The sequence below is a fragment of the Corapipo altera genome, unplaced genomic scaffold, assembly GCF_003945725.1.
Source record: "Corapipo altera isolate COAL_440 unplaced genomic scaffold, ASM394572v1 80, whole genome shotgun sequence".
Classification (NCBI taxonomy): Eukaryota; Metazoa; Chordata; class Aves; order Passeriformes; family Pipridae; genus Corapipo; species Corapipo altera.
The window spans coordinates 362,916-383,637 of record NW_020885025.1 but is presented as its reverse complement, the minus strand read 5'-3'; the positions used below and the strand labels follow the sequence as shown (position 1 = coordinate 383,637).

General features: G+C 50.9%; 2 protein-coding genes across 5 annotated transcripts in view; both read left to right on the top strand.

The window, feature by feature from the left end:
* IFFO2 (intermediate filament family orphan 2) overlaps positions 1-6,179 on the top strand; it is a 43,408-nt gene extending 37,229 nt beyond the window's left edge. For all 3 annotated transcript variants that reach the window (XM_027668017.1, XM_027668015.1, XM_027668014.1), the window contains one exon: positions 166-6,179. In XM_027668017.1, the coding sequence (XP_027523818.1) occupies positions 166-271 (106 nt within the window). In that variant the 3' untranslated portion in view covers positions 272-6,179. The remainder of the gene's footprint in view (positions 1-165) is intronic.
* Positions 6,180-6,916: 737 nt separating this feature from the next.
* On the top strand, positions 6,917-18,087 carry ALDH4A1 (aldehyde dehydrogenase 4 family member A1). Of its 2 annotated transcripts, none has more exons than XM_027668013.1 (15): positions 6,917-6,957; positions 7,990-8,083; positions 8,359-8,451; positions 8,540-8,587; positions 8,872-9,027; positions 9,398-9,547; positions 9,637-9,711; positions 11,971-12,158; positions 12,920-12,993; positions 13,453-13,649; positions 14,020-14,067; positions 14,411-14,563; positions 14,805-14,926; positions 15,652-15,770; positions 16,449-18,087. In XM_027668013.1, exons 1-15 carry the CDS (start codon positions 6,923-6,925, stop codon positions 16,559-16,561), a joined length of 1,665 nt encoding a protein of 554 aa, XP_027523814.1. In that variant the 5' UTR covers positions 6,917-6,922; the 3' UTR covers positions 16,562-18,087. The 2 variants fall into 2 exon arrangements, with proteins under 2 accessions (XP_027523814.1, XP_027523813.1); XM_027668012.1 differs by lacking the exon at positions 6,917-6,957 and adding an exon at positions 7,863-7,888.
* The last annotated feature ends 2,635 nt before the right edge of the window (positions 18,088-20,722 follow it).

The following is a 20,722-nucleotide window of genomic DNA, read 5'->3' as shown; positions in this document are numbered from 1 at the left end:
TTTACTGTTAGTATTTACTGTAAACCAAATATTTAATGTTAAAAAGTGCTTTTTTAAATAGTTTTGGGAAGTGAAAGTGACTGTTTTCTTTAAACATTCTCTTTTTTCCTTCTGTCATGGGTATTTAATTTTTTTGTCTGAACCTTTCTGTGCATTTTTCTGCAGGAATTCTCCATCTCCCAGCTCTGTAGCCAGCAGTGACTCAGGAAACACAGATGAAATTCAGGATGATTTGGACAGAGAAACGGATGTGGAGCCCATGGTCAGCTGATACAAAGTTGGAGCATTTTGGTGAAGGCGAAGATGGAAGAAAAGATTCAAACCCAACACATTGATCGAGGAAAGATGAAAGACTTGCAAGCCCTTGCAAGTCTCTAAGGACTCATTCCTACACGCATCCCCACCCCACCCAAGGATTGGTGCTGTAAATTTCTATTGTTCTACAAACCATAAATGCAGAGTCCTGTAAGAGAACATGGGGTTTTAATTGTGCCTTTGCCCCAAGCTGAGCCACTTTGAGCTCCAGTGGAATATTATTAGCAGGTGTTTTTATAAAATACATTGTTTAAAAAATACAAAGCTGGAAGCAGCAGAGAATGGTGCTGCAAAGGCTCTGGGTACTTCAACAAGCTGCTGGTTTTATTGAGCTGCTGTACTGATGGGCAAAAGGAACACTGGCAAAAAGAGCAGCAAACCCAAGACAATTCTGGTGCAATCACCAATGTCTGGCACAAAAAAAGAATTGCCTCCAAATTGAACTAACATTTAAAAATAACAGCAGGTTTAGGGACAGCTCTTAGCAGTAAGCAGCTCTACAAGATTAAAAGGAGTTTCTTCATTCCATCTTTGGGGGTGAAGGAGCCTTTGAGACGTGTCCAGGCTTTCTGCTGGACTCCAGGACCTGGAGAAACAGGTCTCAGCTCGGTGGCAAAGCAGATAGACAAAGGAAGGGTTAGTGGGGGGGACTATCACTGATAAACTACTATGCAAAAACAAAAAATGCTCGCCTTATTTATATGGAATGTTTGGTCCCTGCTGGGCTACAGTTATCTCTTGGGAAAAGGAAAGCTAAACCCACATTTGCACACTTAGTTGTCTGTAGAGCTTCTTTTGAGGTGGAATGTCATATTACAATGCCTTTGTTTCCAGTGGTTGGATCAGGAAGGGAATCAGCCCTTCTGTTCCGTGTTGGTTTGTGTCTTTTTTCAGGGCTTTTTTTGGTGTTTGCAAATCTTCCGTTGCTGACAGGGAGATAACTCCATTTTATGCTGCTTTCATGATGTTTAGAGTTGGAGCACCAGGATAAACTGACATACATGGAGGGTGGAGACATGAGACTAGGAGAGTTGCAGACCACTGTTCTTCAGGGAAGCTGAACATTGGGAAACACTGTAATCCTTTTTAGGGCATAGTAAACTGAATCCTAGGCTGCTGCTGCCCTGGAATTAGGGAGGAACAGCCATGTGCTTCCTCTGTGAGAAAGTGGGAAGACCTTGGCTTTGTCTCTCTATTTTTACCCAGGAGAAGCAGCATCGAAAGTCGGATCCCTTGGTGGTAGTGGTGGAGGAAACTCTGGCATCATTAATCTGTTCATGGTTATAATGGGAACTGTAGCAGCTCAGCCAGGTAAAAAACAGGGTATAAACCTCAGCCAATAATTTTTTGTTTGTTTTTAGACCAAGACTGAAAGAGTAGTTCATACTGCCTAAAGCTAACTCTGGACTTAACTAGCAGTTGTAAGACTTGGAGTAAACACCAAATGTATTTGCTTTTCCTGCCAGGAAGCTTAGAAACTGCTGTGTAGGAGCAGTGCTAGGACTGGACAGGGAAAATCTTGATTTAAGCACCCTCTCAGTGTTGTGGAAAGGTAAACTGGCCAATCTTTGTAGCTTCCTGAGTATTGTTTCCAAGCCTCTCTGGTGTATTGATCTGGGATCAGTGGAGTTGCATAGTAAGCAAACAACCAGTATAGATCAATGTTGTTTAATTCCATTAAGAGCACAAGTGTCTTGGAAAATGGCTCATTCCTGGGCAGCAATTGCTCTGTCTTGTGTGGCCATGGAGAGGGGCAGCACCTCAGCGGGTTCCTGTTGCACTGGAACTGTGGATACAGGAATGTTTTCTCCTTTGAGTTTCCTGTGTTGCTGCCTGGAGTTCGTCGCCCTCAGGTCCATCTCCTGCTTTTAGGTGGTGCTTTTAGGTCATGTGGATCTAAATGGGCTCCCTGTGTTTTTCAGAGTGGGGAGGAGGACTGGGATGATCCATCTGGATCCACAATGTGGAGGGCACCATCCTCAGCTGACGGCTTCTGTCCGTGAAAGTAGATCCAAGGATATTCTTGTGGTGTCCTTACTGATGGAAATACTCCGTGCAGTTACTCACAGAGTAGTTAGCAACTCCTTGGGTCCTGTGGTGTGGGTAAGGGGCTTTCCAAAGCCTGTAAATGTAGATAACTTTTCTCTGGAAGAGAAACCTTTTTTCCAAAGTGCTCATTCCTGTTATTCCTTAGGTGGCCAAAGTGGTAAATGTCACGTTCATAGGGCCGAAAGCTGGGGGGTGGGTGGGAGGCTGCAGGGGGCGTATTTTTTGAGGGGGCTGGGACTGCACGTTGTAAATCAGTAATTTTAAGGTTTTCAAGCCTGTTTGAACTTCAGCTGCTCCCGAGGAGTTTGTCCTGAGGCCGAGGAAGCTCTGCCAAAGCTGGATGTCTGTGATGCTTTAGTGACTGTGGGGGAGGCTTTGCTCAGCTGTCCTTGCACAGTGAACCCTGAAGGCTGCCTTTGGCTCCCCTCAATTAGGGAAATTAGGGAATGCTCCTTGGTACTGGAAAATCCAGCACTCATAAGGGCCATCGGGATTTGCTGCTGGTTTGGGGTGGGGTTGTTATTTTTCTTTAAAACTCAGAGTCCTCACAGGGAGAAGGCTGGGTGTTCCCAAAACTAGGAGCTGGTGTGTTGAGGGTGGGGAAAATGGGAATATCCTCAGTTGAACAGTGAGGAAGCAGGAATTCAGGTGTAAACTCCAGTTACCCACAGGCACAGTGCCGAGGAGCACCTGTAGTAGGGTCGGTGTAGGGGGTGTGGGGCTGTAGTAGAGGGTTTAGGAATCATGTGTATGATGGTGATGTGTAGGACAGTAGATTCCCATGGTTGGTGGTGTCTGTTTCTTAAATCCATATGTAATCCATTTTTAAAGAAGAAAAGGTGTTTTCATCCTTGGGATTGGGGGTTTATTTTCATTTAGGCTGGATCAACCACTTGGGAGTTACAGGGGTTGATCCTTGATAGTTTTCCTGGGAGATCATTGGTTTAGTGTCCAGCTGGTCCTGCTCTGTGTGTATCAACACTCTAAAAACCAGATCAAAAGCTTACCAGAAAAAAACCAATTAGTTGTAAAAATGCTGGAAATGATTTTGATGACCTCTTTCTTTTTCCTTTGTAAAGCTGTAAATACTTTATTTTTGTTTTCTATTCTTAATACGGTGTCATATTGACACTTTTTTAGACTTACAATCAGAAAATCCTCCTCCTTGTTTCTCATTTTTTAAAAGGGGATTTCAAGGAAGCAAATTTTTTTGCTCATTAGCAGTGTAATAATAGATCAAATTCCTAAAATGGGTTTGTACAAAAATGTTTTCAGTAAACACATGGCAGTTTGTGGATGCATGTTGTTCAAAAATGTCCAAAGAATAATGTGGTACAAATGTTTTAATGTGGTACAAACATTTTTTTCAAAGACTTAGTGATGCTCATATTAGTTCACACAATGAAAAAAACAAAATTATTTAAAAAAAGATATGTGTTGGGAGGGAATGTAATGAAACTCATCTAAGCTAAATGTGTAATCTATTTATAAAAACACAGTATATATTCTATTTTTATTAGAAGTTTTTAAAGCGCAAACAGAATTCTGTTAGCAAATGCAATTATTCCCTTGTGAAGTATCTTCTGCTCTGATGGGACTCCCAAATTCCCCAAGCGTGGAAACAATGGGAACTGTGGAGCACTCACCTGTCGCTTCCTTAGGGGGAAAACAGCAGTTTAACAGCCTTTCTGCCACTGCAGAATTATTGCTTTTCCCTGTGATTTTATTCCCTTCCCCTGATTGTGAGGATGCTGCTGGAAAGGGTCAGGGCCTCCATTTGCGCCCCTAAATCCCAGGACAAAAGTCAGCCCCAGCCTGGGTTTGTGTTCTACCAGGCTGGAAAACAAATTATATTTAACTTCCTATATAAATTGGGATTAACTCAATGAAACAAAATAACAGATCTGAATCGTGCCTGAATATGGATCTAAAGCTGCTTCTAAAATGAGATTATATTAATTTTTATTTCCATAATCATTCCTGCCAGCAAAAACACGAGTTGGCTGCTGGATCCAGGTTTGGCTGGGGAAAAGCCACGGCAGTCAGTGGGTGCTCACAGAGACACGTCCTGGTGTTTCCCTTGGCTCTGGGAAAACTGGGAAGGATGTTTGCATTGGAAGAACTGCAGCACTGGGAAGGCTCTGTTTCATGTTTGAGAGTGCTTCATTTTAGAGCTGAATGTTTAAGTAGTGATTTATCCCAAATTAAGACATCTTAGTGCTTCCATGGTGTAGGAACACCCCGATGAGGATTTTCCACTCTTTTGCTTTAGGATTTCTGTATTTTTATTCTTTTGCACTGGTCCAGGATTGGTTGCAGGGGAACACACAGGTTTTTAAATGCTTTGCCTTTAGTGTTGTTGCCCAAATGCTTGATTTTAAGCTGTTAGTGTAATGTAACTTGTGTCAGTTGGAGTTTTAAGTGAGAAACAAAGTTGCCCAGTGAGGCAACAAGTGTTGTCCTGGTGTTAATAACGTTGGGATTAGAGGTGAGCTGGAAGCACTGCCTGCCACATTCCTCATGGGAATGAAGTCCCAGCCCCTCTCCCCTGGAGGGGGAACACTGAGGGCTTGAACAAGCCTTTGGCAGAGTAGTGAAGAAACACTTGATTCTTTCTTTTTGTCTGTTTTTGTGTGTAGTTCAGTGTCTTCAGACCCTTCTGCATTTGCAGGAGCTTTTCAGAGCTTCTCTTTTGAAGAAGCAACAAACTGTGTTTAAGAAATGGGTATTTGATAGTAGAAATCACAATTCCCTCCTGATTTGAGGCACTCCAACAGTGAAGCACTTTTGAAAGTGGTGCTTTTGGGTCTGGCCACCTCCATTTTTGGGGTACATAATGCTTAAAAAACCTCCTGGGGTGGCTTCAAACCTGTGTCATTCCTGTGGCAGAGCACCCAGGACTGCATTGCCACAAACCCAGTGGGGCTGCTCAGGCTGTTGACCCCCAGAATCCTAAATTTCTGTTTTATCAGAAAGGGTTGAGGATGATTAAATCCTGGTCACTAAACACACTTTTTGTGGTTTCACCAAAAGACACACAATTCAGTCCTTAAAACACCTTACTGTGAGTAAAGTGTACGTAGCTACGTTCTGCCAAAAATGATTATTTATTATTTATCGTGCTGGAGTGGAGGGTATTGATGACTCTTCCCTCGTGCTGTGTCACTTCTTGTCGGTTCCTCTTAGGTCACGTAAGAATTTCTTTTATACCCATGACAACAGACTACTGATCCGTGTGGAAATGCCCCTGGATACCGTCCACTTGTAAATACTGTGCTTTATATTCTGTATATTAGCTTATTTTAAAGAAAAAAGACTGGACTGGTGATGCTGTTTGAGCTGTGGCAGGGGAAGGCCAAAGGATGAACCAGCTCCCACACTCTGGAGTCGGGATGTGGCTGGAAGGCTGTGCTGGGGAGACCAAATGGTACAAGACAAACCTGCTGCCGATGGATTTTGGACCATTAATGCTTCAAAAACCGAATCCTTGTCATCAGGAGCCCGAAAACACCCACAGGGAGAGCCAGGACCGTTCGCCCTCCTCTGAGTTCAGCAGATTTGCTCCGTTTTTCCTATTTTAGTGCCAAAACCAACCCCACGAGCCCTCCCAGGTCTGCTGGCCAGCTCTCCACGCTCTGCTCCAGGTCCCCATCCCGTCTCCATCCCTCCGTCCTGGTTCATCTCAGTGCCAGACCCCCACAGGCTTCTCTGTGCGAAGGCAGGGTGGGAACTTGTCAATGAAACGGGTCTCAGTTGTTTTCTGGTGATGAGGAAAACACAAAAAACTATAAAATAAACACCAAACTCCCGGTTAATGGCTCTGTGTGTTAATTCTTGGGGTGGAAAACATCCTGAAAGTGAAAGTATTTGGGTCTGAGGAGAAAGGGATCATCCTTGCTCCCTAAAACCCCCCAGCCCACGTGATTTGGGGTCTTAAAATAGCCCAAACTCCCTTCAAAATTAGGTTCTTTCAGCTTAAAACATACCTCTCATTGGAAATAAAAATACCCCCTGCACAGCTCAACCTCCTTCAGGTCCCGTGCCCAACGCAGGCCCCCATTTTGGGTTAAAATTCCCCTTGAGTTAAAATCACCCCCCTTTTAGGTAATTTTCTTTCCCAAAGGGGCTTTAAGTTGCTTTTCTCTCTCTCCCCACTCCCGGAGCCGGGACCCGCCGAGCCCCGTGCCCGGGCACAGCCTCTCCTTCGCCTCGAGGTGCTTTTCGTTGTTGTTTTTTTCGTTATTCCTCTTTTTTTAATCGTTTTTGGCTCCCTCCCGCGCCCCGCCCCCTCCCGCGTGCTGCCGCGCCACCGCCCCCCGGGCCGGGCGCAACCACCGCCGCGCGGGGGGGGAACACGCGGGGGGACACCCCATTCCCGCCCCGCGCGGGGGGGCACCACCGGCAGCCCCGCGCACGGCCAGGGCGGGTGTGGGGCCGCTCTGCCAGAACCCCTTTACCCACCCCTTTTTGAATTTATTGTGTAACGAATGGTTTTGTCCCCGCCCCGCCTCCCCCGCGATGGTTGGTGGCGGCCGGCGGGCAGCGCGGCGGGGCCGGGATGTGGCGGGGGCTGCGGGCGCTGCGGGGCCGCGGGTGAGTGCGGGGTCCCGGTCCTGCCTTTCACCTCCCGCTCCCACCTTCCGATCCCCTGCCCGGCAAAAGCCCCGGCCCCCGCAGCCCTCTCGAGCCCCTTCTGGCGGCGTCACCGCGCTGGCGGGGTGGGAGCCCCGCGGGGTGCGGACTTGGGGTCCGCTCGGGCTGCTCTGCCGGCCCTGCCATCCCCCGCTCTGGCCGGGAATCATCCCACTGCCAACCGCAGGCGCTTCCAACCATCGTTTCCCCTTGTTTTCCATCTGTTTCCCCCTATTTTCCCGTTCGCCCCGCCTTGTTTCCCCCCTTTTCCCCTTTTTCACCTGTTTTCCTCAGTTTACCTCTTCTTTTTTGTTTTTCCCCGTTTTCACCCGCTTTTCCCTCGTTTTCCCTCTTTCCCTCCCGTTTTCCTCCCTTTCCCTCCTTGTTTCTCCCCTTTTCCCCTTGTTTTTCCCCTTTTCCCCTTGTTTTTCCCTTTTTCCCCTTTGGTTTCCCCTTTTCCTCGTTTTCTCTTTTTCCCCTTGTTTCCCCCGTTTTCCCTGGTTTGCCCCCTTTTCTCCCCTTGTTTTCCTCCTCTTTCCCCTGCACACTCTCCCCCTTTTTCCCCTTTTCCCTCTTTTTGTGGACATTACCGCTGAGCTGGGCAATTTAACGCCCGGTGGGGTTGGGAAGCTGCCAAGGTCCAGCTCTGCTTGGGGCGGGGTCAGAGGTGCCAGGCCGGCTTTTGCCCCCTGGACTTTGCCGGGAGCTGGCGGAGCGTCGGGATGTTGGAGCAAGCCAGATCGATTCGGAGCTCACCTTGCACCTCGGGCCTTAGAAATGCCTTTTCCAGCAGTTTTTCCATAGTGAGGAGAAGGGATGTGTGGTCGGGGGCGATGTCCAGGCTCAGTTCCCGGCTCTGGCATCATCATCCCACGGGTGCAATGGGGCACAGGCGGGATACCACGGGACTGGTGTGGCCGGGGAGACTGGGATGAAGGGGTTAGTGGGCTGTTGGGAAGCAGGGATCTGGAGGGATTCCTGCTCCTCCTGCAGGCGGAGATGTCAGCACCACTCAGCCATCCAGGTGACCAACGAGCCGATCCTCGAGTTTAAACCTGGGAGCCCCGAACGAGCAGCGCTCCAAAAGGTACCACTGCTGGATTTTGGGGGGCTGGAAGGGCCTGGGCTGTGCTGCTCCAGGCTCTTCCTGGGGTGGGGAAGCCCCATCCTGCCTGGTTCCTGCTCATTCCCTTTGGAGACAGTTGTGACTCCTGTCTCCAGCCCATGGACACCCCACACCCAGGGGACCAAAGGAAGCCTGTTCCCAGGTTCTCTTTGCTCATGGGGTGGTGGGGAGGATGGGTGGAGAGGGAGGGCAGCTGGATGCTGCTCCCACCACTGTGCTCTCCTCCCTTTGCTCAGGCCCTCGCTGACCTGAAGGACAAGACCGAGGAGATCCCGTGTGTGATCGGGGGAGAGGAGGTTTGGACACCGACCGTGCGGTACCAGCTCTCGGTGAGTCTGGGGGAGAGCAGAGCAGGGGGTGCTCTGGAAGGAGGAGCTGTTGGACTGGTACCTATAGAGGCTTTTCTTCTCTTTTCAGCCCTTTAACCATGCGCACAAGGTGGCCAAGTTCTGCTACGCCAGCAAGGTGAGCACATCTTGCTGTCCTCCCTTCTCTAGGGGGAAGCAGCAGTATTTTGCCTGTGTGAGATACAAATCACTGTTCATTTGTGAGCTGGGAGGCTCCAGAGGCAGCTGTTGGGTTTTCCAAGTCCCAGGGATCTGGAACAAGTCCATACCAGGAGCTCCAGATTTGGGGTTATGATGGGGCAGTGGTTGCTGGGGTTTGTGCCTGGGGGTGAGTGACCCCTCGCTTTCTCCTCTGCCCTGGTGGTGGGTTCCTCCTCGTTACCTTTCCCCTTTTTTCTGCAGGAGCTCATTAACAAAGCCATTAATGCTGCCTTGGCAGTGAGGAAGGAATGGGACCTGAAACCTGTCCGGGACCGAGCCCAGATCTTCCTGAAGGCAGCTGACATGCTGAGCGGCCCCAGGCGAGCAGAAGTGCTGGCCAAAACCATGATTGGGCAGGTATGGGGGATACAGGAGGGACCTGGTGGACAGCTGGGGCGAACAGGAGGGAATCTGGGGAGCTCGGAATCAGGGAAGTAGGGCAGGCAGAGCTGCACAGGTATTTTTTGGCCATGGGAATGGCTGAAGGTGTGAGGGAATACAGAGTGATCCTTGCTCTGCTGAGAAAGGAAGAAGATGAAGCTGGGAGCCAGGCACTCTGGGAACAGGATCAGCTTGTGAGGGATTGCAGGGGCCACGTCTCTGGGAGCTGAGCATGACTCCTGTGTGAGAGGCATCCCACAGAGCTCACCTGGCCGTGCTGTGCTGCACTGCTGCTGCATCCCCCTCCCCCCTCCATGCCTTCATCGTCTGAGGCCTCTCCTGGCAGGGCAAGACCGTGATCCAGGCGGAGATCGATGCCGCTGCGGAGCTCATCGACTTCTTCCGCTTCAACGCCAAGTACGCGCTGGAGCTGGAGCAGAGCCAGCCCCTGAGCGTGGACGTGAGCACCAACAGCATGGTGTACCGGGGGCTGGAGGTGAGGGAGGGCTCCCACCTGCTGCACTTCCCCTTTTTGTCCCAAACTAGGGTGTGGTGGCTCCCTCTGGTTCCTTTCCTCCCCCGCAGGGTTTCGTGGCTGCCGTGTCTCCCTTCAACTTCACGGCCATTGGGGGCAACCTGGCAGGAGCTCCAGCACTGATGGTGAGTGTGGGGGGAGTCTGGAGAGAGCCAGGGAGGGAGAGGACGGTCTGGAGAAAGGCTGGGAGAGGGATCTGGTCTCTCAGGCTGTGGTTTGGCTGCTCTGGGATCTACAAGGAATGAATTTAAGCCTCCCTGTGTCAGTAGGACACACGTGGGGTCCTGCTCTGAATTCCCTTTGAATTCTATCAGCAGTTAGACTCAGACATCTTTAATTATGATAAGTCATCCCAGTGGCCACATTTTCATTGGACAGGTGTGATGGCGTTTGCAAGAACTGCCCAAACATGCTCTCCCGGGGTTTTAATTTTTAAGCAAAGTGTGTTTTCACTCCCAGCCTGGATTTTGGATCCAGAGAAGGGAAGAAATACGAAGAGAGGGTTTGTTTTCTTGCCTGATGCTTGTCCTGTGAATGGGTCTTTGGGGTGCTGTCAGGACAGGAGAGTGTAACCAGTTCGTATCTGCCCAGATTCCTCTTGGATGCTGCTTTTCGGGTGTGATGGGGTGAAGGTAGGAGAGGGCAGGTCGTGGCCCTGGCATTTTGCACTGAACTGGGAGACAGGAGATCCCCATGGACATGAAAGATGGTCCAAAAAGTCGAAGTATTGGTAAAAATAATCTCTATATGTGTCCCACCACCTGGAGCTCAGGAATACCTGAATTTGCAGGGTGGATTTTGGGGAGAGACTGGTGAATTTGGGCTGGGATTCAGTAACTTATTATTGCACTGAAAAAAACCCCAAACCACAAATTATCCTAAGCTCTTTATTAATTAGGCTCAGATTTCCTCCTGGCCCCAAAGACAGGCCCTCCAGCAACAGCTGGAGGTGGAAGAGACTGGAGAACACCAAGCTTTTAATTTGCAAATGTCACATTTAAACCCATATTTGAGGTGAAGCATTTGAACCTGTTGCTTTTGTAGGGGAGGAATGGGGAGAACAAGGAAGAGGGTGAAGCTAACACAGAGCTGGGAAGTTTTCTGGAGGAGGGAGGTCATTTCTCCCATCCCAGGATTCCGTGGAGGTCCTTGGCATTGGGAAATTTGGTGATAAGCTCATCCCAGAGCGGATGAGCTGTGCTGGGATGGGGTGAGCCTGTGCTGGCAGGTCTGAATGACGGTCTGCATCCTGCAGTGCCTCCAGCACTCTCTCCTCGAGTGTGACAATGAATTCCCATGGGGATGCAGCAGGTGATGGAATCCCCCTGCTCTCCCTGGGGCAGGAGCAGAAGGGAGGAGGGCACCAGCAGGTGACTTGAAAAGCTCAGTGGCAGGTGGTACCTGGAATTAAATTTAGGAGAAAATGGTACTTAATAGGGAGATGTTAATTAGAGCCCCAGTGTTTCAGCCACCACAGTGCTCTTCCCAGGGGATTAAATGTTGCTCTTGCTTCAATAGCTGGAGAGATCAATGCAGTTACTGCCATTGCAGCGTCGGGAACAGGATTTCCTCGGGATTGGAGCAGTCACTGCTCCATTCTAGAATCCAGGCTGCTGGGATTGTCTCCAGTCATGGCCTGAGGTAGATTTCCCAGTTGCCTGGAGAGTTTTACTGGGTGTGATTTAGTTTTCTCACTGTTTGGAGTGGAAGGATTAGAGGGCCCAGGAAGGAGCTGTGCCTGCACGACCAGTCCCTGGCAGGATCCTGGTCAAGACAAAGTCTAAAAATCCCCCTCCTGCCCCCCCGGGGCTGTGACCCCATGCAGGGGGGCCCAGCAGTGACAGGGACACAGGGCAGTCCCTGGGCCCCCCGTGCCCGTGCCTGGAGCTGCAGGGAGGATGCTGGTGCCGAGCCAAAGGGGTGGGGTGTCCCCACCAGTGTTTTCCAGCCCGGTGTGCTGTTTCCTTGTGCACATTCAATCCTGGCCTGAGGTCTGGTTTCAGTGCTCTGCCTGGCACAAGCATCTGCTGGGTCGGGCCCAAACCTGGTAGCAGCACTGATGACATCATAGCACATTTCTTGGCAGCGTTGTTCCTTTTCTTGAGACATAAACCAGGTCTGTGTTTCCAGCTCCTCTTAGGGAAGGCAAAACTCATCCCTGGGCAGGGAGGGTGTGGAAGACTGGCACAGCAACCCGGTGGTATGAAGGGGAGTTTTGTGCCTTCAGCTGACCAGGGTGGTCACAGTCCTTTCCAAAACCAGTGATGTGGTAGAGGTGGTTGTGAGTGACCCAAAGGTGCCCTCGCTCTGTCTCATCCACTGCGGGACAGGCGTGTTCCATGGAATTGAAGCATTTCTCATGGCTGTTGTTATCCTGTCCCCAGGGAAACGTGGTGCTGTGGAAGCCCAGTGACACTGCCCTGCTCTCCAACTATGCTGTGTACAAGATCCTCCTGGAGGCCGGGCTACCCCCCAACGTGGTGCAGTTTGTGCCGGCGGACGGGCCTGAGTTTGGGGACACTGTCACCAGCTCCGAGCACTTCTGTGGGCTCAACTTCACTGGGAGTGTGCCGTAGGTTGGGGAGGGGGATGGCAGGGGGAGAGGGGCTGGGTGCTCCTTTGGCACTCCTTTGAACTCACAGAGCAGGTTTGAGAAGGGCAGACCCAGATAACTCTCCATTATTACATGCTAGAATTAAAATACTGTTTCAAGCAGATGAAAAAAGTGTCTAAACTGGGTTTTCTTGTCACTCAAGGCACAGGAATAGCCAGACTTGGTGCTGTGACTTGGCTCAACAAACGGTGCTGCTCGGGGTGGATTTGCAGCCCTGGGCTCTGGCCGAGTGCCGTGGGGTGTCAGTGATGGTGAGCTGGTGATGCTGAGGGCCCTGGCAGTCTCCATGGGCTGTTAAATCCAGAGATCCTGCTCCCCCAGCAAGGACATGCTCAGATGAGCATGGGGCTGGAAAGGTGGGAAGCTCATAAATTAGTATTAGTGGCTGTGCCTCCTGATGGGAGGTCATTTGCATTTTTATTATTTTCCAGCCAAGAGGTTTGTCACAGTAAGGACCAAAAGGAAGGGGGGAAAGGGGAGGAAAAGAAACTTCTGCCAGATGCTTTTCCCTGTGACACTGCAACAGTCTATTTTTAAAACTATGGAGTTGTTGTGTAGAGCCTTTGCTTTGATATTTGCAGTTTCATTCCCAACATCTCCTCTTCCTCTTGCAGGGCATCCCTTCTTTTGCGGGTGGCCCTCCATCAGGGGCTTTTCTGAGTGCCTTCCCTGTGTGCAAAGGCAAAAGTGCACTAACCAGCTCCTCCTTCCTCTTCCAGGACTTTCAAGCGGCTCTGGAAGCAGGTGTCCCAAAACCTGGATCGCTACCACAATTTCCCACGCCTGGCTGGAGGTAACTGCCAGTTCTTCCACCGTTTTAGAGGAGGCCATGCAGGGATGGGGGGGTCTAGTTTCTCCTCTACTTGGGGAGAAACTAAAGTGAAGGTCAGGATTCCTCTCCTTGGGAGCAGAGGACACAGTAAATTTCCGGATATTTAGAGGAGTTATGGCACCAATAAAGGATGGGCTTTAATGGTGTGGAGCTGGCACTTGGGTGGGGGGGGATGGTGCTCTGGGGCTGCACAGCCTCCATGCAAAGTTTGGAAACTTGGGTTGGTGCTTTTTCCAAGAGTTTTCTAAGCCTGTTCTAGTTCCATGAGCTCTGGGCTGTGCTCCAGGGATCGTGGCACTCCCTGTTCCCTGAGGAACCGTGGGCCAGGCAGGGTGAGCACAAGAGTCCCGGTGCTTCTTGGAGCTGTCACACCCCTGACGACTCCTCCCTTGCCCCTTTTGCTCCCTTCTCGGTGCCCAGAGTGCGGTGGGAAGAACTTCCACGTGGTGCACAGCTCGGCCGACGTGGGCAGTGTGGTGAATGGGACCCTGCGCTCGGCCTTCGAGTACGGTGGCCAGAAGTGCTCGGCCTGCTCCCGCCTCTACGCCCCCGACTCGCTGTGGCCCCAGATCAAAGAGAAGCTGCTGGAGGAGCACGGGAAGATCAAAGTGGGAGATGTGAGCGGAGCTGCCGGGAAGCTGAAGGGCTTTGCGGCTCAGCGGGTGGTTGATGGGATTAGAGACTGCGGTAACTGGCTACTAATTCCTATTGAACCGGCTTTTTATCCGCTGCTTCTCCCCACCACAGCCCCTCCATGCCCCCCTTCAGCTTTTTTTTTAGTGATTAGAAATTAACTTGTAGCCAGAGTCTGCAGGAAGGATTGTGGAACTGGTGAGTCCTGCAGACTAATTGAAAAGGGGAGCTTGAGCAGAGGTGTGTTTGGAGCAGAGGAAAGTGTTATTTGGGGAATTTCAGCTCCTTCTCGTTTCGGAGTTAACTTTTTGGCACGGTGTGTATTTGCATCACCTCCTTTCTGCCTTCCCACAGCCTGCCCAGGACTTTGGGACGTTTTTCTCTGCCGTGATCGATGACAAGGTGAGTTCACTTCTCCTGGTGCAAGAAAGTAACACCACCAGGCTCTCAGAAGTGTGAGGTTACAAGGTTTTTTAATTACAGCAAAATAGGAACATCGGTAATAAGTTAGAGCTGATTATCAGCTGTGTTGCATGTCTTAGTCACTGCCCCTCTTGTAAAGTGAGTTATTTCGCTCAGAAACTCTGTTGGGTGTGAGGTTCAGAGCACTTGGGACTGTATTTCCATCTCCCACTCCTCGTGAGCTGGAAGAGCACTAAGAGCAGCATATCCCTGAAAGGATTTACCCAAACCTCCTTTTAGACCCCCAAACCCACCCCCTTTTTTGTTCTTCTCTTTTCCCAAGTCCTTTGCACGGATCAAGAAGTGGCTGGAGCATGCTAAGAACTCCTCCAACCTCACCATCCTGGCCGGGGGCGGCTGCGACGACAGCGTGGGCTACTTTGTGGAGCCGTGTATCGTGGAGAGCAAAGACCCCCAGGATCCCATCATGAAAGAGGTGAGAGCACCTTTGGGGAGGGGGCAGACATCCCAAAATCCCTGTGAGATGTGTGATGAGCTGCCCAGGACTCTGTGGGAAGTTGCTTCAGGGACATTCCTCTTTATCACAGTTTAGCTCAGGGAGTGGTGAAGCACCCACTGCTTGTTTTGGGCAGCTGTCCCCACTGTGTTTGTGTTGAGCTGCACAGGAGATTTTCGGGGGCTGTACCCACTGAGGGTGTTTGTGTTGGGCTGCACAGGAGATTTTCGGGCCGATCCTGACGGTGTTCGTGTACCCCGAGCAGCGCTACCGGGAAGTGCTGGAGCTCATCGACACCACGACGCCTTACGGCCTCACGGGGGCGCTCTTCGCCCAGGAGAAGTGAGTCCCAAATTCCCAAAATCCCTCTGCCTGTTCCCTGCTGGGGCGAGCCACGGATTTTCCCTCTCTCCAAAGGAGGAGAGCAAGCATTTCCCACGAGGCTTGTGCTGCTTTTAGCCCTCCTCCCGTCGAGGAGGGAAGGGGGCAGCTTTAAAGTGGTTTTTCATCCCAAAATGATTTTTTTCAGTAAGAAACTATCCCAGAGGAACATTTGGAGCATATGGGAGGGTGCACCCACAGCTCTCCTCAAGCCAGAGGAGGGCTAAGAGCAGTGTAGCCTCAAAGAGAGACCATCCACGAGTTATCATAAAATCATGGAATTCTTTGGGTTGGAAGGGACCTTAAAGCCCATCTCATCCCACCCCTGCCATGGGCAGGGACACCTTCCACTAGCCCAGGTTGCTCCAAGACCCATCCAACATGGTCTTGGACACTTCCAGGGCTGGGGCAGCCACAGCTTCTCTGGGCAGTGAGAGATAATTAATTACCTTCATTTTATCGCCATAAAACTTAAGAGGGAGAAACAAACTAAGGAACGGGGATAATTTCAGTGAGCTCCAAGTAGCCAGGAGCTGTTTCAGTGTGTGTTAAACAACACACAGCCCTGGAAACGTGCACAAAGAAACACAAAGATGCCTTTTGCCCAATTTTAATGGCTCCAGGGGAGCAGAGGCCCCACAGAGGCGTTTGCTGTCGCTGTGGCAGCCGTGTATGTCCCTCCCCAGGAGGATCATCGAGGAGTCCCGGAGCCTCCTGCGCAATGCCGCTGGAAACTTCTACATCAACGACAAGTCCACGGGCGCCGTGGTGGCCCAGCAGCCCTTCGGAGGCTCCCGAATCTCAGGTGAGACCCAAAGCCCTGCCTGGAGATTCCCTGCACGGCCCTGCTGAGCTGCCTGTCCCAGTGCCTAAAATCAGCTCTAAAAGAAACCCCCTGAGACTCCATCTGGGGGTTTTAGAAGGCAGGTTTGATCATTACGACCCCGGATGCACAAGAATGTGATTTCTTCCAAAACGTGGGTGCAGAGTTACAAAAGCCTCTTGCTTTCATTTAGTTCCCTAATTAACAATTCGAAGTGTTACCTGATACTGTTACACCCCCTTCCAAAACCACCCCCCCCTTAGTACCACCCTTGACACACCTCCCGAATTTGAGGTGAAGGTCCCAAAGATACCTTATCTTCATCTTCCTCATCTTCTTTCTTGGTCTTTGGCACAGTATCTTGCCTTCTGGAGCAGTTTCCAAGCCTCTGAATAGCTTTGACTGGTTGTGTCAGGTGTCTCTTTCTCAGTACATTTGTACAGATAGAAAACTCTTCACCTCATTAAAATCCCTTGTTTGTTAAAATTCTTAACAAAGAACATTAACCAGCATTTCAGGAATCTTGTACAGAAGTACTTAGCAAGCTAAAAGTACTAATGAGCTATCCTTAAATCTTATAGACTACACATTTTAAGGCATCAGTCCCTCCAGGCACGTCCTTCCTCGTGGTCAACAGTGCTTTGTTCCCTCCCCAAACAGGCACCAATGACAAACCTGGGGGTCCCCACTACATCCTGCGCTGGACATCCCCCCAGGCCATCAAGGAGACCCATGTGCCCCTGCGGGACTGGCGTTACTCCTACATGCAGTGATGCCCTGGGGCCCTCAGCCCTGCCCTGGCACTGCTGAGCCCCAACCACAGCTGCAGCCTCACAGAGCACTTAAATTACTGAGCTCTAACCTGACCAGCTTAGGTTTTCTTCCTAAAGAACAGAAATGATCTGTTATTAGATTGTGGACTCGAAAGGCCTTATGGTTTCCTTAGCTGTGTGGGATGTGGTTTCATGGTGAATGTGGCAGTGTTGGGTTGATGATCTTAAAGGTCTTTTCCAACCTAAGTGATTGTATGTGAGCATGCTTAGTTAATTAATTAAGGGTTGGTTGCAGAGGCAGACCTGGACCCCAGTTCTCTTTTCCTGCCATTTTTTCCATCCCCAGCAGTCCAGCACAATTCCCTCTCAACTGGGCTGAGAGGGAATTAGAGCACGAGATGAGCATTAAGAGGTTGGCCCTGTCCCTGTCACTGGTACAAAGCAATGTCCCTCACTTTGTCCCCAAGGCCTCATTTACCCCTTCCAACAGGAATCCCTGGATGTTGAGGTCTGCCTTCCCAGGTGGTGTGGGAAGCCAGGCTTGTTTTAAACTCCAGATCAGTGTGGTGGGAGCCCTGAGTCGTGTTTTCTCCCCATTCCTGTGCAAGAGCAAAGCCTCCCATCCCTTAAAATATTTGGGAAGCAGGAAGGGAGCTTGGCAGCAGGCAGGTTGTGCCAGGAGAGGGCAGCTGTGGTGCTGCTTGGAAATAAGTCTAAGTGCCTTATTCCATCCCTCCAAAGCCCTCGGTGGGTGCTGCCTGCACGAGACCTGTCAGGTGAGCTCAGGGTGGGCTCAGACATGGGGCAGAGGAGCAGCAACACTCCCCTTGGTCCCCTTGTTTTATTACTGGCTGTCAAGGCCTGGGAACACTGTCTCCAGTATCCCCATAAGTTGTTGGTTGCTCCCACTGCTCTGATCCTTGTGCGCTGGAAGGAAAGATCTTCAGAGATGTTTCAATCATGGGAATGTTCCTGCACAAGCTGCTCAGGTGGATGTACTGTCCCCACCACCCCCAGGAGGAATTTAAGTAGGAGCAGCAGATGCTGGGACAGCAAAAAGAGGTCCAGGACCCCACTCCCATCCCGGGGAGCTGCTCTCTGACACAGCTCCATCTCTGAGGCTTTGCCAGCTGCTGAGTTCAGGAGTTAAATCAGAAGTTTAATTAGTTCTGACCTTTGTGGCCTCCAGTTGCTCCATCAGCCAGGACTCAGCGGTGGGACCTGCAACATAAACAGGAAAAGGGATCTGAGACACGAGGCCTTGAGTCCTCCCAGGATCAGTTCTAATTTACAGATGTGTTTGTTTCTAACACCTACAGTTAATAACTGCTCAATTAGCAGGATTTGCAGATAGAGTGGATAACCCCGTTAAGGCTCTTGTAATAAGCATTAGGTATTGATCTCAGTATTGATATCAGTCTGTGCCTGGGCTGGGGCTCAGGGTACAGGTCAGGGAGGAGTGGCAGTAATTCCTGTGGATCCTGGTTCAGCTAGAAAAATGTGCAATAAAAGAAATTACAAGCCTCTTTATGTTGTTTCGTGAATTATTTCTTCAGATTGTTGCCAAATAAAGAGTGAAACCAAATGGGCACTTGGGACCTTTAAATAAAACCAACCCACTAATGTATTTTCTGCTAAAACCAAGACATTCCAAGACTTGTGTGGGGAGAAAGAGGCAGAAACAATAAGTAAGTGCTTCATTCAGAATCCCAGAATGGTTTGGGTTGGAAGGGACCTTAAAGCCCATCCCACCCCCTGCCATGGGCAGGGACACCTTCCACCAGCCCAGGCTGCTCCAAGCCCTGTCCAACGTGGCCTTGGACACTTCCAGGGATGGGGCAGCCACAGCTTCTCTAGGCAACCTGTGCCAGGGCCAAACCACCTTCACAAGGAAGAATTTCTTCCTAATATGCCATCTAACCCTGCTCTCTTTCATTTTAAAGCCATTCCCCCTTGTCCTCATCCATGACACTCCAAAGCATTGTGGTCCTGCTGACTGGGAGGGCACACAGGAGCCCAGCTCACCAAAAATGCCCCAGTTCCACAGCAGGGAGGAAAACCCCCCAATCTCACCCCAGTGGGGAAAGGACTGGACACACTCTGACTGCAAGGATGGGCTCCAAACCCCTGGAGATCATCCAGGTGGGACCACAGCAACATCCTGTCCAGCCAAGTCTCCTCCTGGCCCCCAGCTTAGAATAAGCCCCCTCTTCAAAGCTCCTCCAAATGGTATTCCCAAACCTTCCCAGCCTGTCCCAATCTCTCATTTAAATCCCATTAAGGGCTCTCCTCACCCCCTTTGCAGGCAGCCAGGAGATCCAGGGAGCCACAGCCCTGGAGACGAGCGCCCGTCCCAGCCACTGCTTCAGCTCACGCCTTTTATGCCTCAAGGCCGGAGTGTCAAGTGGATTTTTGAGCCTTGACTCTGAATTTCATGGCTTTTGTGATTCTAAATCAGTCTCCTAATGCTATTTAAACGTTGGCTTTTTGAAGCTGATAAACACTTCGGTGGGTGTTTGGGATAGACGGGGCCTTCCAAAGCAGACCCCCGGTCATGTTCCTGCTCCAGCATCCCTATTTGGATGCCCATGGAGCTCTCTGTCCTCTGCCAGGATGGGGAAAGGGGCCTGGGGAGGACACAAGGGCTCTGCATGATCCCAATAAAGGCAGGCAACAGTTTTGGAGCACTCTGGTAGGGCTTCAATCCCATTCCTGTGTGCAGCCTGGCTCTCAGCAGTCCCCCAGCACATCCCAAAGCTCTGGGCTGTCCATCCTCGGAGCCGGGAGCCGACTGGGAGGCTGAGCCAGGTTCTCACTAGGAAGTGGCAGATTTTCCCCTCTGATAACACGCGGCTCCATCTGCTTCCCGTTAGCGGCCCCGGCCGGGGCTAATTGGCAGATCAAACCCTCCCATGTCCCGCGTTAGGAGCGGCCGGAGCGGCCCCGACGCCTCTTGGATGGAGCCCAGACACCTTCCCCGCCACCCTGGGCTGTGCAGGGGTGCTAATGGGAACCACCCGGAGCAGCCCAGGGGAGGAACAGGCTGCAAGAGGCTCGGAGCCCCTGGCAAGAGGAAAAGTGGGAATCCGAGTCAGCGCGGAGCTGTAAATCCCCGGGGAGCGATGGGGAAGAGGCAGAGGGTGGCCAGATGCCCTGCCCAGGGAAACCTGCAGCACCTAAGTGTGACCATGTCCCCCACCCCCGGGGCTTTGCAGGGACCCCAAGGTGTCCCACAACATAGAGAGGCTCTGGAAAAATGTATTTGGTGCCCTATTTCCACTGGCTGCATCCTACCGGGATTTAGAGCAGCAGCCCCCTTGCTGTTTTAGCACTGAGCAGGGATGCTTTTGCTTCCTGGGCAATTTAAACATTAAAAGAAAAATTAAAATGTAAAAATAAAAATTAAATGTAAATGTAAAAATGGTTTAAATTGCCCAGATTTTCCGTAAAAGAAAACAACCACCATAGTCCAATTGTGCCTTAATGCTACTCAAACAGCACTCACCAATTTGGCTTTGTTTTAAGGAGGAAAGGTTTAACCCACTAAGGGGAACACCTGCAATTCCCCACCCTGGGAATGGCTTCAGTTCAGGCCAGGTCATGGGGCTGGAAAGCTCAAGGATGAAGGAATGACCTCAAGCACGGCACAGAACACAACAACTGAACCTCAGAGGGGGGGGTCTTGATTGTGTTTGGCTTCGGGGAGTCAGGGGAGAGCCCTTACCCCGCCCTGAGGGGACAATAAATGAGCTCTAAATCCCGGCAGGCTGCAGCCAGTGGGAATGTGTCACCAAATGTACTTTTCCAGAGCCTCTCTGTGTTCTGGGATACGTTGGGGCCCCTGCAAAGCCCCGAGCGTGGGGGCAGGTCACACTGGGTGGTGCTTCCCAACAGGCATGCCTGGAAGTGCCTGGAGCTCAGGTCTCCTTCCTGCTTTGCCAGCTTCCCACCACCACTTCATGGAATCCTGGGATATCCTGAGCTGGAAGGGACCCACAGGGATCATTCAGTCCAACCCCTGGCCCTGCACAGATACCCCAACAATCCCTCCCTGTCCCTGAGAGCGTTGTCCAAACACTCCTTGAACTCTGTCAGGCTTCCCAACTGCAGCACCTTTTCCTGCCCACACTCCAGGAAACCACACAAGCCAGACTTACCAAC